The sequence below is a fragment of the Macaca thibetana genome, chromosome 8 (genome assembly GCF_024542745.1).
Source record: "Macaca thibetana thibetana isolate TM-01 chromosome 8, ASM2454274v1, whole genome shotgun sequence".
NCBI lineage: Eukaryota > Metazoa > Chordata > Mammalia > Primates > Cercopithecidae > Macaca > Macaca thibetana.
The window spans coordinates 133,369,811-133,391,916 of record NC_065585.1 but is presented as its reverse complement, the minus strand read 5'-3'; the positions used below and the strand labels follow the sequence as shown (position 1 = coordinate 133,391,916).

At 50.3% G+C, this 22,106-nt stretch overlaps 1 protein-coding gene across 1 annotated transcript in view; it reads right to left on the bottom strand.

Annotated features, from left to right (window-relative positions):
* C8H8orf74 (chromosome 8 C8orf74 homolog) overlaps positions 1 to 13,371 on the bottom strand; it is a 30,397-nt gene extending 17,026 nt beyond the window's left edge. The window contains exons 1-2 of the mRNA XM_050801124.1: positions 13,286 to 13,371; positions 9,338 to 9,530 (exon numbers count right to left, since the gene is read on the bottom strand). Coding sequence (XP_050657081.1) covers positions 9,338 to 9,530; positions 13,286 to 13,333 — 241 coding nt within the window. The 5' untranslated portion in view covers positions 13,334 to 13,371. The remainder of the gene's footprint in view (positions 1 to 9,337; positions 9,531 to 13,285) is intronic.
* Between the last annotated feature and the right edge of the window lie 8,735 nt (positions 13,372 to 22,106).

The window sequence follows — 22,106 nt, the reverse complement described above, 5'->3', positions numbered from 1 at the left end:
TCTCCTCTCCAGAAGTGAGGAGGTGCTCCCCATCAGTCTGACAGCTGAGGGCCTCGGATGCTCAGACACCAGAGAGACGGGATTCCTGGATGTGTGTGTCAGGTGGGGGTTGGATCCGGAGACTTCTGGGGCCCCTCTCAACTCTCAGAAGCTGTGGGGATTTCCATGGAGCTGACAGTCCCTGTAGCCACAACGGGGGCACTGCCAGTGCATCTTGGCCAAGCCCTTCAGCTGACTCGAGCTTGGTGAGGGAAGCCCTGACTTGGGATCCTTGACATCCTCATGGTCATCATCCCCCGGAGATGAAAGCAACTGGGCAGTCCCACCGTCTCGGGGACACAGTGCCATTCCCAGCCCGAGATGCGGCTACTCCATTCTCATACCTTGTCCCCTCTAATGCTGGGGACTCCAAGGCTGACCAGTATGTCCAGCTGATGGGGGAAGAACCTGAGAATTCAGACGTGGGAAGGGGACCTAAGAGAACGTGTACCATCTGCCCACACACAGGTGGCACATCCAGGCCAGGACACCTTAGCCAAAGGGCACAACTCACCCTGCCAGCTGGGCCTGGGCCACTCACCATCCTGGAGGCTTCCTGCTGGGGCCAGGATCCCAGCCTCTCCTGTGAACAGCTCTGGGTGACCCAGTTAGGAAGTCAGTAGGTGTCAGACCTGGCTCATCCAGGTGTTGCTCTGTCAGCCCCGGCCCACTTGCTGTGGGGGCTCTCCTGGGCTGCCTGCTTCTCAGGCCTTCCTGCACCCCTGGACGGGTGGACAGGTCCCCGTGGTCAAAATGAAAAGTTGCGCGGCTGGGTGGGTGCTGACCTGGTTCAAATCCCGACACCGGTCACTCGAGGTGTGGCCTTGGGCAAGTTACCTAATCTCTCCAGACCTCAGTGTCTTCATCTTTCAAATGGCACCTGTGATGCCAGACTGCAGTGACAATTACAGAAGCTGTGTAAAAGGCCAGGCACATGACACACAAGGCCTCCCTCTGTGGGATGGATGGTCTCTTGCGGAAGGCAGGGGAAGGTTTCTATGGCCCCGTCTTGATTTCTGGCCTACTTACTGACACTGGCTCACCCAAGGAGTGGTGACCTCCCTCAGTGTTACAAGATGGACTGCTCACACCCTAGTTTACGTGGTGAGGTCCTAACCTCCAGTATGTCAGGACGTACTTGGAAAGAAGGTCTTTATAGAGTTGATTAGGGTCAAATGAGATCATTAGGGCCGGCCTTCAGTCAACAGGACTGCTGTCATCATAAGCAGAGAAAACATGGACACACACAGAGACGCCGGGGCACAGGTGCACAGAGAGAGACCACGAGAGGATGGGAGGAGAAGGTGGCCGTCCGCAAGCCAAGGAGAGAGGCTTCGAGAGAAACCAGCCCTGCCAGGACCTTGACCTTGGACTTCCAGCCTCCAGAACTATGAGGAAATGAATGTTTGTTGTTGAAGCCACACAGTACGTGGTTCTGTGCGGCAGCCCTGGTGAACTAATACCACAGGGAGGCATCTACACAAGGAGAGTTGCCCGTTCGTCCCAAGAAATGCCCCTCTAAGATCTCAATCTAGAGCTGCCGTGGAGACTTCCACCATCCGTCAATCATGAAGTCTCATTTAAAGGCCCCTCCAGGTCTCGCCTGAGGGGTGTCAGGTTCTGGTTGGGAAGGAGGGTCCCTGGAGGCCTTTCCCAGGCTGCAGAGGGTGGCACCTTCTCTCTGCTTTGCAGGGGTGGCACCTTCTCTCTGCTTCACGGGGGTGGCACCTTCTCTCTGCTTCGCGGGTCTTGAGAGGCTGAGTACTTCAAGTTGAGGGCGGAGTTGAGGGCGGAGTACTTCAGGGCTGCTGGGCAGACCCTAGGCATGGCCATGATCATCCCAGCAAGAACTGTTGTGCCAGGAGCTTGGAAGAGTCACTGCCTCCTGCCAGCCCAGGCTGCTGTGGGCAGGTGGCTGCTTTCCCGTCCTAGGCTACCTGGGCAACATTTCCTTTAGAATCAGGAGTGACCATGGGTGGAACTGCAGATGCCAGGACCATGATGCCTTTCACCAGGCACTCACCCGGATGCCCTGTGCCTCCATTGACCAGTCTCAAGGCCCACCTCCTGCCAGGCCTGGGATTTGGGGGCCTGGCCATATGAAAAGGTTCTTCCTGCTTCAGCTGTCTTGATGGAGCGTCTGAGAGAGGCTGTGCCTGCCACGCGTGATGATGATGAAGGGCGGAGCGGCACAGAGTCAGAGCGGTGGTGGGCTGGGGAGGTCCTACAGGTGCCAGGTGGCCACAAGTGGGACACCTCCAGGCTCAGCTTTCTGTCAAGGGAAGCCTGAAGCAGGGGAGGTTGTCCCCACCTTCCCTGCCTCCTGTGCAGGCTTCCTGGGTACCCTAAATCTCTGCGGCTCCTCAAGGCCCCCACATCCCTCTCCTCTCCTGAACCTCCCCGGGGTTAGACAAGGTGGGCAAACTGTGCCCCTGTCCTGTGGTTTTCTCCCACCAGGACGTCCCAAGCTGGAAGACTCCCGCTCTGTGTCACAGCTGGTGGCTTCACCCTTGGCCCAGGGGAGATGGCTGGATATGACCTGCCCAGAGATTCCTGGAGGCTGGCCAAGAAGGCACAAGGAAAGGACTGCTTCTTCTGGCCTGGTGTGGGGAGCAGAATGTCCTGGAGAGACATTTGCCAGGCCAGGGCAAGCCAAAGCTTTTGAAGAAAGGGCCCCCTCCCTCCCCGTGCCAAGGCCTGATTGGGCCGGGAGATATGCTGCACTGGTAGCTGTCCTGGCAGAGCTCTGAATCACTGCTGTGCAAACATGACCCTCCTCCACTGCGACTACCAACTTTCTTATCTAGAATGCAAACACAACACAACCATCCTTAGCTCCAGACTAACAACGAAAACATCCCTGGAGAAGCCACCTTCCAAGACGACTGAAAGCCCAGTATGGATTTTAGCCGAAACAGACACAGAACCCCCGCCCCTGCCCTGGCTCCCTGCACCCACATTCTGAGATAAGGATAATGCCAAGAGGAGGACAGGGTGGGATGCAAGGTGGGAAAGAGCTGGAATGTGCCAGGGACCTGACCTGCCACCAACGCCAGCTCTTTCTGCCCCTGGCCACCAGAGCCCCCTCCTGAGGACAGCAGTTTCCTGCTCTCTTGGTCTGGTAGGCAGCAAGGATGGCTCCCTCGTGTGCCCAGGGCCAAGCATGAGTGTGGGCAGCTGGTTAGAGTCCAGGCCACAGGTGGTCCGGCCCTCCCTTCCGCTGGCCCATGCCTTGAACCCATCTGCAGGATGAAGGGAACGCAAGAAAGGGCATAGACAGTGAGCGCCCCGATGGCCCGCATGCAGCTCCTTCTTGCCCTGAACCATGACTGCAGAGAGCGGCACCTTCTCTCTGCTTGGCGAGTCTTGGACATGGGTGGACATGGACATGGGACCATCCCGTGTTGCCTCCAGGCATATGGTAGTGAACATTGATTAAGCACTTACTATGTGCTGTTCACCCTGCTGCGAGTGCTGCATGTCCGATTCATTTGCTCCTTCCTGTAAGTAGGAACTGTTACTGCCCCCATTTTACAGAAGAGGAAACAGAGGCACCGAGAGGGAAACTAATGTTCTCAAGGCTGTGCAATGAAGTGACAGTGGTGGGATTTCAACTGAGACCTCTTGACTGCAGAGTTTGCTCTGCGGCCTCTCACATCAGTGGTGTGTGCAGTGTGGAAGGAGCGTCACTGGGGCAAGGCATTGGAGCAAGTCACTGGGGCAAGGAGCGTCACTGGAGGCCAGCCCTCGCCTCCTCTGCGCATCTTGAACTCTCTGTCTCCATGGGCATCAGGAATCGACTCATTTATTGGTTCGTTCATTTGTTTCTTCCTTCAACTCCTATTCTGTGCCATATGCGTCACTCAGCACTCGGGGGTCGGAGGGGACAAAGATGTACAGGGTGCAGACCCCTCTCCCACAGCTCCAGCCTCTCCAGGCCAGGCCTTTCTCACTCTCCAGCTAAGGACTCCAGGGAGGCCTGTGGTCTGAGTGGAGAGGGAAGGGGGATGGCCTGGTGAAGCAGGGCGTGAGAAGGACAGACAAGACAGTCATCACAGGAAAGGAGCCGGACTGGGCACGCCTGCAGGGCCCAGAGGGAACATAGCTGCAGAAATGCAGGTGTGAGGTGTCCAGGCCGTGGCCATGACCTGGAGAGAGAAGCTTAGCCCATAAGGCCCAGCGCTGGAGGGGCCAAGATCAACTCTGGGTGGTGCGATCCAAGGACAGGGAGAGGCTTAGTCAGGAGGGGAGTTTACCCAGGGCTGGAGGGCAGAGGAGGGAATGGAGGATAGATAAGGGCTGGTGACTCAGAGCCTATGGTCCAAACCTGCGCAGTGCCACTTGGATGTCACCAGAGAAGATCAAGGTTAGGGCTGGGGTTGGGCAGAACTGGAGCAGAAACAACTGAGCAAAGCCGGGGGAGGCAAGCCTGCGGTTTCCATGAGCGGTGCCCCAGGACTGCCTAGGCCACTGCCGTCCGGGTGGGGCAGGCAGAGGACCTAAAGTTCCCGGTGGACAGTGGAGCCCAGGAGGGTGCCTGAGACCCTTGCAAGTGGGTGTAACATACAGGCAGACTCCAGTGCACACTTTCAGGGCTTCCTCTATGCTGGTCACCTTTCCAGGGCCATAAATGAACTCAACAAGCCTGTGAAGCGGATGTTGTTCTTGTCCCAAATTTACAGATGAGTGACCTGAAGCACAGAGAGAATGGTCAAGGTCCCACAGTTACGAAATAGCAAAACTGGGGCCCCAGAAACATGTAGGGCTCAGCCTGGGCCTGGAGGTGACGGCAGCGTTTGTCAGTGAGGAGGACCTGGGGAAGGAGGTGCTGCTGGAATTCTATCCTCTGCATCTGGGGGACTGTGGGGTTGTTCATGTTCTCATGAGTGTCCCTGTGCAAGGCAGTAAGAACACAGGTGCTGACAAGGACACCACCTGGGCCAGCCTCCTGGCTCAGGGACAGCAGGCACCATCCTGACCAGCACCGTGGTGAGCCGAGGTGCAGGAGGCCTGGCTCTCGTGGGGCTCTGCATCCTGGGGTGCTCCAGCTGCACTCGGCTGCCTACTCTCTCCGCACTGCAGCCAGCCTGACATGGCTCTCAGGAGCCAGCTCTCCTGGTGGGTCAGTCACCCCCTGGGCGGAACTGGGACAGTCTCATTTGCCTCCTGTCTCCCTCCTGACTTCTGAAACAAATCTGCAGTTTGCTTTTTTTTTTTTTTTAAATTACTTCCTGGCCCTGCCTCTGACCCTGCCCCATCTCCTGCAGTGCAGGGTCACTGGGCAGTGCAGGGGCTGAGGAGAAGGGGCCCTGGCACGTGTCTACTGGGCCTTGTTCTTGCTAGGGCTGATCTGAAACAGGTGACCCCTGACTATGCCAGGTTTCTGGACCACATCCTGCTCCTTTGAGTTCCCAGGTCCCTGTGTCTCCTAAAAATAAAGGTGCCACTCACTGGGCCCTTCCCAGGCACCGAGCGCCATGCTGTGGGCTTTCAGGCACGGTCTCATTTGATCTTTCTAATAATCCCAGGAGGAGAGTGATTCTGCATCCCCATTTTTCTAGATGTGTTCACAGAGGCTCAGAGGGATGAGACTTGCCCTAGATCATGCACCCAGTAAGGGGCCAGGTAGGACCTGAATTTTCCCTCTGAACCCCCAACCTCCTGATGTCTATTTTCAGCCAGTTTAACTTCAGGCACGGGAAGCCCACCTAAGAGCTTGTTTCGAGTCTGTGTTTGTATCAACCATGCCTCACACTTCTTCAGATGATGCGCAGGTGAGAGGAGAAACTCCTAAGCTGGATGGGCCAGGATTAAGGCGGAGAATATTTCAGGAGGAAAGAAAGGAAGGCCAGTCTGAACGAGGTGGCATCCGTGGGGGTGACTGTGAGGGTCTGCAAGTGCATTCGAAATCGCCATCGCACAAGGGCAGGATGGGGAAATGGTTAGGGGCTTTAGTGGACTGCCAGCCTGATGCCAGTCTGTGTACCTGATGCTGATAAAGCCAATGCCCTCATCGGCTATATAAACAGGGGCATCATGACCAGCACAGGGGAGATGGCACATCCCTGACCACCTCACTGATTGCTGTGTTTGAATCCAGATACCATATGTTAAGACTAATACTGAAAAACACAAGGCTACTTGGATGAGGGCAGCGAGAGAGGTGGCAGAGGTTAGTTAGGAGGTGGTGGGGGGCAGGGTCTATGGGAAGGATGTCATATTAAAATAGAAAAAGAGAGGCCGGGCGCGGTGGCTCAAGCCTGTAATCCCAGCACTTTGGGAGGCCGAGACGGGCGGATCACGAGGTCAGGAGATCGAGACCATCCTGGCTAACACGGTGAAACCCCGTCTCTACTAAAAAATACAAAAAACTAGCCGGGCGCGGTGGCGGGCGCCTGTAGTCCCAACTACTCGGGAGGCTGAGGCAGGCGAATGGTGTGAACCCGGGAGGCGGAGCTTGCAGTGAGCTGAGATCCGGCCACTGCACTCCAGCCTGGGCGGCAGAGCGAGACTCCGTCTCAAAAAAAAAAAAAAAAAAAAAAAAAAAAAAAAGAAAAAGAGGTGATGTGGTATGGGTGGTAGTAAACACAGGCATATTTGACTCATTATATACAGCATCTGAAGACTAAACTATGGTAAATAATGAATATATGTTAAATAAATAAAATGGCATATATATGATTTATGGAAGCTCTAAATAAATGTATGTAGCAGAAATTTAGCTAGCATTTCAGTAAATATTTGAATTTTTAAAAAGAATAATAAAAGGTACTAGGATGCCTAGTCCAAATGGAAAGATGTACTAGTCGCATTATATGAAGCCCAATAAATATGCTCAGGGCCCACAGGCTGCTGAGAATCTGGAAGACAGATTTGGAGAGGGGCAGAAGGCAGCTATAGGCTAGATACAAGGAAGAACTTCCTAATGATGAGTGTGGTTATGTAGGGAATGAAGTGCAGGAGGAGGAGGGATTCCCTGTCCCTTAGGGGGTGCCAGCAGAAGCTGGAAGAGCTTAGTTGGCATCCAGGGGCTCCCTGTAGTCAGGGAGAGGAGTTTTCTGTGCACTCAGTTGGAGAGTCCATGAGACATAGCTGTGCTGTGTTGGTAAGGCATGCTCCAACCAGAAGTGCCGAAAGCTCCAGGGCGCCCTTATCTTGGGCTGAAGTTGGGTTTGCATCATCATCGACTGTTTTCCAAGGGCTTGGCCTATGAAGGTTCTGATGGGGACTTGAAAGAGTTTGCTTCCCACCTGCTTGCTTGCGGCTGACATCCCTCTTCCTGGTTGTCAGTGTCTGTTCTGGCCACGAACCCCTCCAGAGCTCAGACACCAGGATTGAACTCTGGTACCCACATGTGGCTGTGAGCAGTGGGGAGGCAGGACCCTGAGAGATACCCTGAAGGCTCCTGTCCGTGGGGCTAGGGATGGCAGGAGGGGGATGAGATGTCCCGAGGATCTCTGAGTCCAGCCTGTGAGTGATGCCATGTCTTGCTCTAGCCTTTAGGCTGGGACCACTGGGTAGGAACGCAGCCTGGCAGGAGAGAATTGGAAGAGAACCTGGCAGCCGAAGAGATTAAAGAAAGGCTGACCCAGGTGTGCCTAAGGCTGGGAGCACTGGATGCCTTCAAACAGAGGTGCTGTGGGACATTCTGTATGTCTGAAAAAGCACTCGCAGTTTGGTAAATCAGTTGCAGAATGCAAGATTTGAAAGTAGTGGACCAATCAAGAGAGAGGGGTGGAAATGGTACTGGCCCTGGGGATGGTCAGAAGTGGTGAGATTAGAGAAGGACATTGACATGCTGCCAGCAGTACTGAGTGATGAGTTATGGCTGCCTTGAGGATGGCGCCTTGTGCATGAGAGACATAGCATCGTGCAGCCTGTGTGATTGGCAGCTACTGAGATTATGACCAGAAAGCCAGGGAAGACCTCTAATGTGCCTCACTTTAAAAAAATCTTATTATACTTTTTTTGAAAAATAATTTCAAAGCAAAATAAATTACATGAAAAGTTGCAACAATAGTAGAAAGAAACTCTTCCCAGTCCACTTAAAAGAAGTACCCCACCCGACACACCTCACCGAAGCATCATTTCACGTATATCTTCTAAAGCAAGAACGTTCATCATCACGACCATCCGATCCAGACTCTCACCCTGAACATGTCACTACCGCCGGGTCCCCAGACCTCACTCTGGTTTCCACAGTTCTCCCAATAACCTCATTTATAGCAAAAAGACGGCCACAGGTCACATTTGAACACATCCTTTCTCCTCTTTCAGTTTGGAAAGGTTTATCAGTCTTTCCTTGGCTCTTATGGCCTTTGAGTGTTTGGATCTGGCAGGAGAGCTACTTTGAGCAATGCTCCTAATTTGGTGTTTTCTCTTGATTAGATTTGGGCCGTGAGTCTTTGTTGGAACCATAATGGGAGGATGCTGGTTTCTCGCTGCATCCGACCAGGCACATGGGATTCTCTGTGTGGCCTCTTACTGACAATGTCCACTTGGATCATTTGACTAAGGAGGCAGCTGTCAGCTTCTTCCCTGTAAGAGTATTCCTTTCTCTTTGTCACTAGGAAGGATGCTGTGGGAGAGGTTCTTAGAAAGCATGGAAGTATCCCATTTCTCATCAAGCATCCGCCCACTACTTTCAGCACCCACGGATGGTTCTCAGTGGAATGAAGCACCACTGTGAGGGCAGCCACAGAGAGCCTGCCGCTTGTATTTACATAATGAATGAATCTGCACTTCATTGCCCAAGAGGTGGGTGGAGTGACCAGAGCTCCTCATGCCACCAGGTCCTTTTCTCATGCAAACCCAGCACAGGGCCAGGGTGGGAGCAATGCTGCTTCCGTGCACCCGCCTGACTGCATCCCCCATCTGTGCATGAGCAAGCTCCGGGACTCCCCTGGGACTTGCAGCAAAGCCAGATCTCCTACCAGGAACAATATGCAGCCCTTCAGGGTCCATGAAGGGTTTTAAGTCGGGGAAGGTGACACATTTGATTTACATTAAGCAAAACCAAACCAAACCAAAACAAAAGCAAACACCCTGACTGTTGTGCCCACAGCTTGGAGTGGTTCAGATTTACAGTCGGGCAGACCAATGAAGACTCAGAGAGGTTGTTTGGGGAGCCTGGGTAGAGACCATATTTTCAAGCGTGTGAGGAGGCCCAATGCCAGGGAAAGGCAGGAAGGGGCCCTGGCTCCTCCAAGGCTGCCAGGGCTGTGAATGGCAGGGGAGTCCTACGTGCACCCACCCATCCCACCAGCCTCTGCTGACTCCTGCCCTGGACGCCCCTTACCTTTGGTTTCCTTTAGCAGCTCTTCCGTGAACTTGACCACCTGGGCCACCTCCACCCATGGGAAGCCTTTGCCCACTGCAAAGATGATGCTCTCGTAGAGGGTGTCCAGCAGGATGCTCCTCCGGGAGTCTCTCTGTTCGTCAAACTCCTCCCAGTTCAGAAGCCTCCGCAGGCGCTCCCGACCTTGTGGTCTCTGCAGGGCATGACATGGGAATCGCAGGGTATGATATGGGGTTTGCAGGGCATGATATGGGGGCAGCAGGGTGTGATATGGGGTTTGCAGGGCGTGATATGGGGGCAGCAGGGCGTGATATGGGGTTTGCAGGGCATGATATGGGGTTTGCAGGGCGTGATATGGGGGTTGCAGGGCGTGATATGGGGTTTGCAGGGCATGATATGGGGTTTGCAGGGCGTGATATGGGGGCTGCAGGGTGTGATATCGGGGCTGCAGGGTGTGATATGGGGGCTGCAGGGTGTGATATGGGGGCTGCAGGGCATGATATGGGGTTTGCAGGGTGTGATATGGGGGGGCTGCAGGCGTGATATGGGGGCTGCAGGGTGTGATATGGGGGCTGCAGGGCGTGATATGGGGGCTGCAGGGTGTGATATGGGGGCTGCAGGGCGTGATATGGGGTTTGCAGGGCGTGATATGGGGTTTGCAGGGCGTGATATGGGGGCTGCAGGGCGTGATATGGGGGCTGCATGGGGTGATATGGGGGCTGCAGGGCGTGATATGGGGGCTGCAGGGCGTGATATGGGGGCTGCAGGGTGTGATATGGGGGCTGCAGGGTGTGATATGGGGGCTGCAGGGCATGATATGGGGGTTGCAGGGTGTGATATGGGGGTTGCAGGGTGTGATATGGGGACTGCAGGGTATGATATGGGGTTTCGGGGTATGATATGGGGGTTGCAGGGTATGATATGAATGTTGGAGGGTGTGATATGGGGGCTGCAGGGTGTGATATGGGGGCTGCAGGGCGTGATATGGGGGCTGCAGGGCATGATATGGGGGCTGCAGGGTGTGATATGGGGGCTGCAGGGCATGATATGGGGGCAGCAGGGGGTGATATGGGGGCTGCAGGGCGTGATATGGGGGCTGCAGGGCGTGATATGGGGGCTGCAGGGCGTGATATGGGGGCTGCAGGGCGTGATATGGGGGCTGCAGGGGCGTGATATGGGGGTTGCAGGGTGTGATATGGGGGCTGCAGGGTGTGATATGGGGACTGCAGGCGTGATATGGGGGCTGCATGGGGGGCAGGGTATGATATGAAGGTTGGGGGGTGATATGGGGGTTTTGGGGTATGATATGGGGGTTGGGGTTTGATATGGGGGTTGGAGGGTTTGATATAGGGGCTGCAGGGTATGATATGGGGGCTGTGGGTACAACATGGGGGTTGTGGGGTATGATACGGAAGTTGTGGGGTATGATACGGGGGTATGTGGGGTAAGATATGGGGGTTGTGGGGTACGACATGGGGGTTGTGCAGTATGACACAGGGGTTGCAGGGTATGATATGGGGGTTGTGGGGTATGATATGGGAGTTGTGAGGTATTATGTGGGGGTTGGAGGGTATAATACGGGGGTAGTAGGGTATGATATGGGGGTTGCGGGGTATGATATGGGGATTGTGGGGTATGATATAGGGGTTGTGGGGTATGATATGGGGGTGGGGTATGATGTGGGGGTTGGGGTATGATACATGGGGTTATGGGGTATGATATGGGGATTGTGGGGTATGATATGGGGGTTGTGGGGTATGATATGGGAGTTGTGGGTATGTATGGATATGATATGGGGGCAGTGTTGCAGGGTATGTACGGGGGTTTCAAGATGATATGGGGTTGTGGGGTTAGGATATGGGGGTTGTGGGGTATGACATAGGGGTTGCAGGGTATGATATGGGGGTTGTGGGGTATGATATGGGGATTGTGGGGTATGATATGGGGGTTGTGGGGTTGGAGGGTATAATACGGGGGTAGGTTGTAGGGTATGATATGGGGGTTGCGTGGGGTATGATATGGGGATTGTGGGGTATGATATAGGGGTTGTGGGGTATGATATGGGGGTTGTGGGGTATGATATGGAGGTTGGAGGGTATGATATGGGGCTGCAGGGTATGATATCGAGGTTGCAGGGTATGATACGGGGTTTCAGGGTATGATATGGGAGTTGTGGGTTATGATATGGGGTTGGAGGGTATGATATGGGGATTGTGGGGTATGATATGGGGGTCGTGGGGTATGATATGGGAGTTGTGGGTTATGATATGGAGGTTGGAGGGTATGATATGGGGATTGTGGGGTATGATATGGGGGTTGTGGGATATGATATGGGAGTTGTGGGGTATGATATGGAGGTTGGAGGGTATGATATGGGGATTGTGGGGTATGATATGGGGGTCGTGGGGTATGATATGGGAGTTGTGGGGTATGATATGGAGGTTGGAGGGTATGATACGGAGTTTCAGGGTATGATATGGGAGTTGCAGGGTATGACATGGAGTTGAGGAGTCAAGAAGCCATGTCTCCTGGTAAGACACTATTGGGGTCCCCACAATGGTGCTCCATAGCCCTGAAGAGTAACTAGATACCCGCGCACCCCTGGGAAGAGCTGTGCTTTGATTTCTGGGCAGCACTCCCTCTTGCTCCTGGGACTTGTTCTTCTTCTAGGACTTTCCTTCCTCTAAGAGTTCTCATGCTGGCCACTGTAGTCCAGGGTTTGTGTACCTCCAGCAGGCCTCAGGTTCTGAAATATGATCCCTCCCCCATTTCCCTAAAATAAAATTTGACTTTCCTCAGCCTACTCTCAACTAGCTGCACTAGAGGCATTGATCTGACAATGAAATTCATACTGCAGTGTTAGTGACTGACAATGAAATTCATACTGCAGTGTTAGTGACTGACAATGAAATTCATACTGCAGTGTTAGTGACTGACAATGAAATTCATACTGCAGTGTTAGTGACTGACAATGAAATTCATACTGCAGTGTTAGTGCAGTGTTAGTGACTGACAATGAAATTCACACTGCAGTGTTAGTGACTGACAATGAAATTCATACTGCAGTGTTAGTGACTGACAATGAAATTCATACTGCAGTGTTAGTGACTGACAATGAAATTCATACTGCAGTGTTAGTGACTGACAATGAAATTCATACTACAGTGTTAGTGACTGACCTAGAGGGATCTTGGTGATGTAATGAGCAGAAGGAATGAGACTTGCTTGGTGAAAATTCAGATACACTGACAGGCCAAGAGGAAAAGGCAAACTTTTTCCCTGCCTAGAAGTAAAAACCTATTTTACTGGAGAGTTCATCTGGCCCTTCTAGAAAGTTCTTATAGGCCACCAGCAGATGTAGGAGAAGCAAGTGGCACTTAAAGAAAGTGGCAAAAAAATGTTTGGGGTGATGCAGAGACCGACCCACCACACGCAGGCATGTTGCTTTCCTGGGGAAAGGAGTCCTCTGGCTGGGAGGATCCCAGGGACCTGGAGGACCCATGGTGGCCTTAGTGACAGAGGGAGGCCCAGAGTCATGTCCTTGGCCCCCAGAGACTCCTCTTCCACAGCCACCACTCTTCTGCCTAATCCAGACAGCACCCCCTAGAAAGCAACAGAGCCTCCCCCAGCACACTCCCTGCACACAGGGGCTCACAGGGCCCTGAGGGTCCCAAGGGAGGCAGGCACAGTCCCTCAGTTCCCTTCAGGCAGGATCTGCCCCCTCTGGGCCTGCATGTGGGCTTGAAAAACAGCCCACAAGGTCCAGGGGCTGGTCAGCCCTGGCCTGGAGTTTGGGCCCGCACATCTCATCACAGCACCTCAGAGGTGCTGTGCCCAGCCGGGGTGGCTGCCCCAGGGTCTCCTGAAGAGGCATTTCCAGTGCCCACCTCCTTATGTGCCCAGGGTGAGCCAGTTTCTATTTAAAAGCCACATTTTCTCTTCCTTCACCTGAGATTGGAAGACTTCTTTCACTCCCTGGGGTGTTAAGAGTGCCATGGCCCCTGCATCTGGTTGCCAGGAGACCGAGCCAGACTGATTCAGAGTTTCCGGAACCCTGGGGGTGGCCAGTGCCAGCTTTGTTAAGTCATGAATGGCTTCTCCCAGGCTTCTTTCCTCCTGGCCCCTCCTGCGATGCTCTGGGCCTCGTCACCTGCACCTGCTCAGGGACTGGAACCCTTGCCTCTCCCTCGTAACCTGTTCTCCTTCAGGAAGTGAGCGTCCTGAGGCTTCCTGTAAAACACACACACACACACTTGCACACACATAGACACAGGTACACACACAGGTACACACGTGTACACACACGCACACACACACACATGCATGCACACACACATACACACCTGCACACATGCTGCCCATCATCCTCATGTTCTTCTGACTGTAGCCTCATGCCTCCTGCCCACCCACAGGCCCGTGTTTGTCTCCACGGAAGAGACTGCCCCTGCTTGCTGCCTCCACGTCCTCCCTGACTCCTCCTATTAGGGTCTGGCCTCCCCGACCTCCTCCACTGGCCTGTAGCATCCATGGCCCTGTTTCTGGCGTCATAACTTTGCTTTGGGGTGCAGCAAACAGCTCTTCAGGGGTGTCCCCAAGTGTAGTGCCCAAGCCCCTGAAGGCGATGTTTGGGAGGGGTCCGCTCCTTTTCTGGGCCAGCCTTGCTTTTCTCTGTCCTGGAAGTCCCTGGCACCCACCAGTCGCCTGAGAGGCAAGTCCTTCCTCTGCCTCACTGCCCAGAGTCCCAGTGAGGAAAAGCTGGGCCTACTGATTAGGGTTGGCGGGCAGCTGCCCAGGACCCCTGGCTCCCCAGGTCACCCCATTTCCCCAGTGGGTTGTCTTGGAAGAGGCTCCAGCCACCCTGAACCGTCCTCCTCCTTCAGCCATGTGACTCCGTCAAGGCCCAGCCCACCTTCCTCCCGTCATGATGGTGATATTTCAGCGCCCTCACTGCCCTTCCTGACCACCTAGTCTTGAATGACTTTATACAACCACATGATTTCAATGTCCATCCACAGCAAATGACTCACACATTTACACAGTGGAGGTATTCACCCCTTCTCGCCTTGGGGTGTGTGACACACCACACCTCTCCCCAGAGAACGAATGCCTGCGGGCCTGCGCCGCCTGTGCGGTGTCCAGGGGTCCTCATGGGCTTCTGAGCATTTGGGGTGTGTCACTGGCAGGAGTCCCGATCCAGGGTCAGACAGGGGTCTCCATGTCCAGGCTCCTCTGGCAGGGGCTGTCCTGAATGCAGTGCTGGGTGTGTCCCCCAGGCTGACACCATGCCTCGGCCCTCAGGTGGAACCCCTCACTCGAGTCCTTCCCAAGTCTGTGGCCCCAGGACCTCCGCAGGATGCAGCTGGGATAGGGCTCCATACCCCAAGCCTAGAACCCCTTCTCATCCCCTGTCCCATCCTGCTCCGTTTTCTCAGAGTCAGTATTAGTACAGCGCTTTTTTCCTGCAATTATCAGAGACTCAGCCTGACCTTAGGCCAAATGCAAATGTGCTGTCTCACATGACTGAGAAGTCTCAGGTCTGCTTAAGGCAGGCGGGGGCCAGGTTCGGCACAGGGCTGTGAGGAACGCCTTCCTGACCCCTGGTTCTGCTTGCCTGGTCTTCATCCATTCTCAGGGTCCTCCCTAAATGCACTTCTAAACCCCCTCACCTGGCTGACTCTTAACTGACACCACAAAACAGCCTCTACGAAACTTAGTTCTTCTGGAAAACCCTCCAGATCCCTCTTCAACCCTGGCTCCTCATCAGGTGCCCGTCACTGCTTAAGCCATGCAGTGACATGAATACGGCTCACTGCAGCCTCCAACTCCTGGCCTCAAGTGATCCTCCTGCCTCAGCCTCCCAAGTGTCTGGGACTACAGGTGCCCACTGCCATGCCTGGATAATTATTCTTAATTTTTTTGTAGAGTCGGGGTCTCACTATGTTGCCGAGACTGGTCCCAAACTCCTGGCCTCAAGCCATCCCCCTGCCTTGCCTCCAGAAGCTTTTGGATTACAGGTGTGAGCCACCATGCCCGACGGACTAGACCTCATTCTTGACTCCTCGCCCTCACTCCTTTCTAGCTGCCTTGAAGCTCTGGGAACTCTGCCTCCTAAACATTTATTGAGCCCATTCTCTTCTCTGTAACCCATTGCCACCCCAAGTAGAGTTCATTGCCATTTCTTGCCAGCCCCCACCCCCACACCTACACCATCCATTCTCCACACTGTTGCCAGAGGTAACTAAAAAAAAAATCTAATTATGGACTGGTATTGACAAGAGCACTCGATAGGGTGCTGCTGTGTGGCATCGTGTTTCAGGAGGTGGTTACCCTGGTATATATACGTCTCACTTCAGATCTCTGAATTTTATTTTATGTAAATTACACCTTCTCCCCTTTCTCTACACACACAGATACATGCGTATATGAAACTAGACTATGTTAATTTCTTTCATCCAAACCTTCCATGGCTGCTCATTCATAAGCCCCAAGGCCTTCATGTGGCTGTCCAGCCTTGTGTGACCTTCTTTCTTCTCCAGCCCACACTGGCCTCTCGCCCACTGGCCTTGGCTTCACCCACATTCCCTCCAGGACTTTGCCTGCTGTCCTCTCTCCCTGGAATGCTCTTTCTTCCCTTGCTATCTAGATAACTCTTTCTGGTTTTTCATGTCTCAGCTTAATCATCCCTTTTTCAAGGAAATCTTTCCTGAGTCCCTGTCATGTGCTCTTGTAGCACTAAATGCACCCCCGGTAGCACTTTGCACGTTGTAATTTTTTCATTTCATGTAGATGATTGTTTTAATGCTGCTTTCTCCTGGATTGTAAGACAAAGAGGGCATGTTGTTTTATCTATCACTGTGTTATTTATCGCTGTACATACCTGGCACATAGTAGGCACAATTGTGTGTTGCATGGCTGTGCTCATTTCTGTCATGGCTCTCACGACATTGCGCTTTGTGTATTGATTGAATGGTGGCTTCCCCCTATAGCCTGCTGGTCCTGCAAGGGCATGGACAATGTCTTAGTCACGTCTGGAGCCCTGGTGCCCACTGCAGGCCTGGATGGTGACTGGGACTCAGTACAAGTTTACTGGTGAATAATCAAAAGAATCACAAAGTGATGTCGATGGCAACAACTGGTTATGGACAGAGCCCACCTATGTTCTTGACTCATTTTGGCCACATCCAATGTTCTCTTGCTAAAGAAACATGGGCATTCTCAAATCTCTCCTGAGAGCCATGCAAAAGTCACATGGCCTGGCAGGCTTGAGCTTAGTGGCATCTGTGGTGTCTTTTCCCATTTACTGTGTGTGGGATGAATATTTGGATCTCAGTTTACCTATCCTAACGGACTGTTTGGTAATAAAAATGAAATAAAAACCTCACAGAGTTACAAAACAACAGTGAAGAGTGTTTTTTGTTAGTAGATATTTCTATTTCAAGAGCTTCAGATACATTATCTCTTTTAATCCTTGCAACAGTTCTATAAGATGAATATAATTATTAACATTCCCATTTGATATATGATGAAATTGAGCATAGAGGGGTTAAATATCTTGTGCAAAAATCACTTAATCTTAGCAATTGGCCATACTATCAACCCTGATGCAGGATTCAGGAGTTTTCCAGGTAGGGCTTGACATTTAGGCTTCTAGTTAGTGCTAAAGCAGAGTTTACTTCACCACTTGCTTCAAGCTACAAGAATCATCTATACAATAAGGATTTTTGACTATCCTTGGTTGCATGCAAGATTTGACCTTAATTTTTCCCTTTTTATTCTCTATCATTATTATCGTCGTCAATACGGTTTTTATCATCTTCATTGTCATCATCATTGAGCCCCTGCTAAGACGTGAGCTTGGATGCTGGAAGTATAAGAAGGTATATTGGGATGGTCACATTATCTGAAAGTATTCCATCTGGAAGCGAGCACATAGATCCTTTCGCCCAAGCCCTCAACTTTTCCAGATAACAGAATGAGGTTCAGAGAAGCAAAGGGGGCATCAGTAGTCAGGTATCAAGTCAGGATTCTAACTGAAGCCTCTGATCTGGTATTAGTGCTGCTTCATCTGTATCATGTTACCTGCCTGTGATGGTCAGTTGCATGTGTCAATGTGACTGGGCTGTCATACCCAGGAATTTAATTAAACATGAATCAAGATGTTGCTGTGAAGGTATTTTACAGATGTGGTAAACATCTATAATGAGTTGAGTTTAAGTTAAGGAGATTGCTCACAATATTGTGAGTAAGGCTGAAGTCTTGAGGCAGAAATATTTCTTTTTCAGGAAACCTCAATTTTTTCCAGCCCTTCAATTGATTGGAGGCCTTACAAAAATTGAGGTTTCCTGGAAAAAAAAATTCTGCCTCAAAGGAGGCCTTAAAAATTTGAGATTTCATGAAAAAGAAACATTTCTGCCTCAAGATTGTTGCATCAACTTCATCCTGAGCTTCCAGCCTGCAAGCTTGCCCTACAGATTTTGGACTTGCCAGCTAAGGTGATCATACAAGCCAATTCAGTTCCTTAAAATAAATCTCCTAATTATCTATTATCTATCTATCTACCTGCCTATCCATCATTTATCATCTATCTACCTATCCATCATCTATCATCCATCTATGTATCTATTATCTGTCCATCATCTATTACCTATCTATCTACAGTCTATCTACCTACCTATCAATCATCTATCCATCAATTATCTATTTTCTATCAATCATCTATCATCTATCTTTCTATCATCTATCTATATCATCTATCTATCTAGCATCTAACATTCAATTAACTATTATCTATCAATTATCTATCCATCAATTAACTACTATCTGTCAATCATCCATCTTTCTACAATCTATCAATCTATCCATCCCACTGGGCTTTCTTCTCTGGAGGACCCTAGTTGATATACTGCCCTAAGGGACTTATATGGCACAAGTAACTTTTTATTTACAAGTAACTTTTTGTTTACAAATACAACATATTTAAATTTAAAGGAAATACATAAAATAATAAAGCAACCCAAAACACTATTTCTATCTACTAAGAATGACCAAGGAAAAGGTGAAAGCAGTCTAATAGGACAGTGGACAGATCAGCTGGGAAATGTTGGCTTATGGTGTCAAGAGAACCTGAGTTTCTTTTCTTTTCTTTTTTTTTTTTTAAATAGAGTCTCGCTCTGTCACCCAGGCTGGAGTGCAGTGGCGGGATCTCAGCTCACTGCAAGCTCCGCCTCCCAGGTTCACACCATTCTCCTGCCTCAGCCTCCTGAGTAGCTGGGACTACGGATGCCCACCACCTCGCCCGGCTAGTTTTTTGTACTTTTTAGTAGAGACGGAGTTTCACCGTGTTAGCTGGATGGTCTCGATCTCCTGACCTCGTGATCCCCCCATCTCAGCCTCCCAAAGTGCTGGGATTACAGGCTTGAGCCACCGCGCCCGGCCGAACCTGAGTTTCTTTAGTGAAGATACAAAGAATGCTTATGTCCTCCAATATTTACTCTCTACTTTTGTCTTCCTAATGGACCCTGATAGTTTGTGGAGGAGAGGCAGGTAGAGCAATAGGCTCAGCCAAAAGCTACCTTCCTCAGCCTCTATTTTGGCTAGGAGTGGTCCTATGATAAAATTACTCCCAATATAAGCAGGACTTCTTAGGTGGAATATCAGGAGAGATTTTTAGGAAGAGTATTCCCAGCTGGGACACACATTTTTGCCTTTTTTTCTGCTTCTCTTCCTACTTGGGACATGGGCACTATGGCTGAGGCCTCAGCACATATTTAGGATCATAAGGGAAAAGACCAATCTAATCAGAGAGGACTTGACCTTGACACCATGGGACACTGAGCCAATACCAGCAGTGACTATACCTGGACTTCTCATCAGATGACAAAAACTAACCCTTTCATGTTTAAGCCACCATACTTAAGTCATGGTACTCACAGCTCTAACATCTCCTAACTTATGACTATGGTACCAGAAGTGGGGTGCCATAAGTGAAAGAAGCTAATATTTGACAGGGACTGAATGAAGAAGGTAGGTAGAGAAATATTAATATATCAAACATTACAGACTAAAAGCTAGTGACCTTGTGATGCATTTGAAAACATTTTTAAAAACTGTGTCACCTGCTGTACCTTGGATCATGTACCACACACTAACCAAGGCTGTAGCATTGCAGAATATGGTAGGAAGAATCCAGATTGCTAGCAGTTAAGTTCAGAGACAGATAAACAAATTTGGACTAGGGTGGGACAGTCTGCAAGCAGAAATAGATAGAAATACTTCCTTCCTTCCTTCCTTCCTTCCTTCCTTTCTTTCTTTTCTTTCTTTCTTTCTTTTTTTTTGACAAGATCTTGCTCTGTTGTCCAGGCTAGAGTGCAGTAGTGCAATTATGGCTCACTGCAGCCTGAACCTCCTGGACTCAAGCAATCCTCCTGCCTCAGCCTTCCATGTAGCTGGGACCACACAAGCATGACACCAAACCTGGCTGATGTTTTTAAATTTTCTGTTTTTTGTGGAGATGAGGTCTCACTTTGTTGCCTAGGCTGGTCTGGAGCTCCTGGGTTAATGTGATCCTCCCACCTCAGCCTCCCAAAGTGTTGAAATTACAGGTACGAGCTACCATGCCTGGCCAAATACTGCTTTTCTAGAAGACACATCCTCTACCTGTGATCTGTAATCTATATTGACTGAAATCACTACAATTTTTGTTGTTCATATGTTGTTTAAGATGACTTTTAAAAATTGTGACAAAATAAATATAGCATAAAATGTACCATTTAAACCATTTTACATGTGCTGTATTATAGCATTAAGTACGTTCACATTGTTGTGCAACCATCACCATCACCCATCTTCAGAGCTCTTTTCATTTTCCCAAACTAGAACTCTGTACCCATTGAACACTAACTCCCAATTCTCTGGCAATTCCCATTTTACTTTCTGTCTATATAAATGTGACTACTGTAGGGACCTCATATAAGTGAGTGCTTGCAGTACTCACACATCATGCAGCATTTGTCCTTTTGTGACTGGCTTATTTCACTTAGTATCATGTCTTCAAGGTTCATCCATGCTGTGGCATGTGTCAGAATTGTCTACTTTTTAAAGGTTGGATGATATTTCATTGTACGTATTTACCACATTATGTTTATCCACCTCTCCATCAACGGACACTTGGGTTGCTTCCACCTTTTAGCTATTGTGCATAAGCTGCTATAAACATAAGTGTACAGAGGAGAACACTACAATTTGGAGTCCTGCAGGATCAACGCAGCCCAGCTGCTTCTATATCCCAAATTGAACAATGTGTAAGTAGTGATTTCAAAATGGCAGCCACAGTGGGATAAAGGAGCTATCTCATCAGACAAAGCAATGGTCTTCTGGCAAAGATAGGCTTTAACCTTCTAGCTTGAGCTTATTGGTTTAGAAATTACCTCAAGTTGGTAGCTATATTTTAAGTGCTAGGGAATGGGGGATTGCACAGTGGCTATGTCCAATAAGTAAAAGACAAGCAGCTTCAGCCCTAAAAATTATGCCTGGATAAGATCTTTGGTTCCACGTGTTACTTGCATGAAATCAACTGGAAGCAATTACAACTAAAGTGAACTAAGTTTTGAGAGAACCATTTCACTATAGAAAGCCCAACCTGACCCTCAACATCCTTTAACTCTTAAATCTCTGAAACTATTTGAGAACCTTGAAACCCAAATGAATAAGAGGTAGGCTTTAAAAGCTGTGCATTTATAAAGAAGGTTATCCTCCCAAACACTCTTCTGAGACAAAACTAGGAAGACCGGGCTAGCTTTATAATAGACCAAGAGGAACCTTCCAGAGAAAAAGCAATGGAGGACTAATGCTTAAGGGAGATTCACCCAGAAGCTGGAGCCAAATTGGCCAGGTTGGTTTTAACCAAAGAATGTAATCCATTGCCAAGACAGAGATCCCTCATTATTTCTGTTCAAGAGTATTTGATAATTGTCATGGCCCAGTGACTGCTGAGTGTTTCCCATTATTCTCTCTCTCTCTCTCTTTTTTTTAATAGTTGTTGTTGTTTTGGTTTTTGAAATGGAGTCTGACTCTGTCATTCAGGCTGGAGTGCAGTGGTGTAATCTCCACTCACTGTAATTTCTGCATCTCAGGTTTAAGCGATTCTCCTGCCTCAGCCTCCCAAGTAGCTGGGATTACAGGCACCTGCCACCATGACCAGCTAATTTTTGTAGTTTTAGTAGAGATGGGGTTTTCACCAGGCTGGTTTCAAACTCCTGACCTCAGTTGATCTGCCTGCCTTGGCCTCCAAAAGTGTGGGGATTACAGGTGTGAGCCACCATGCCTGGCCAGTTCTCTTTTCTTGAAGGAAGTTTTTACTACAGTTCCCTTCCTTTTCTGCCATTGTGTGTGGGACATGCTAGGCACAGACTCTTCGATTTTGACTTTTTAGAACTACAAGGACCACATCTAGACTTGATAGAGAGGAGAGCCTTCCCAGAGACCCTGTCTATTCCTTAGTGGAAGGGCCAATTGTAGGTGAATATGAAAAAGATGTTTATGGCTGAAGGGTCACTCCAGAGGGTGGATTGTGGCAGACACTGCTTGTGATCCATCCAGTATTGTTCTCTCCTAGTCCTTTTACAAGAGAATTCCCATTTTGTGTGCATGTGGGGCGGTGCCAACAGCAATGTACACTGTTAAAAAAAAAAAGGACATTTCGGTGCCTCCCTTGCAGATTGGACTAGTCATGTGACATGATCCTTGACAGCTTTTCTGGGCTTTGGGAAGC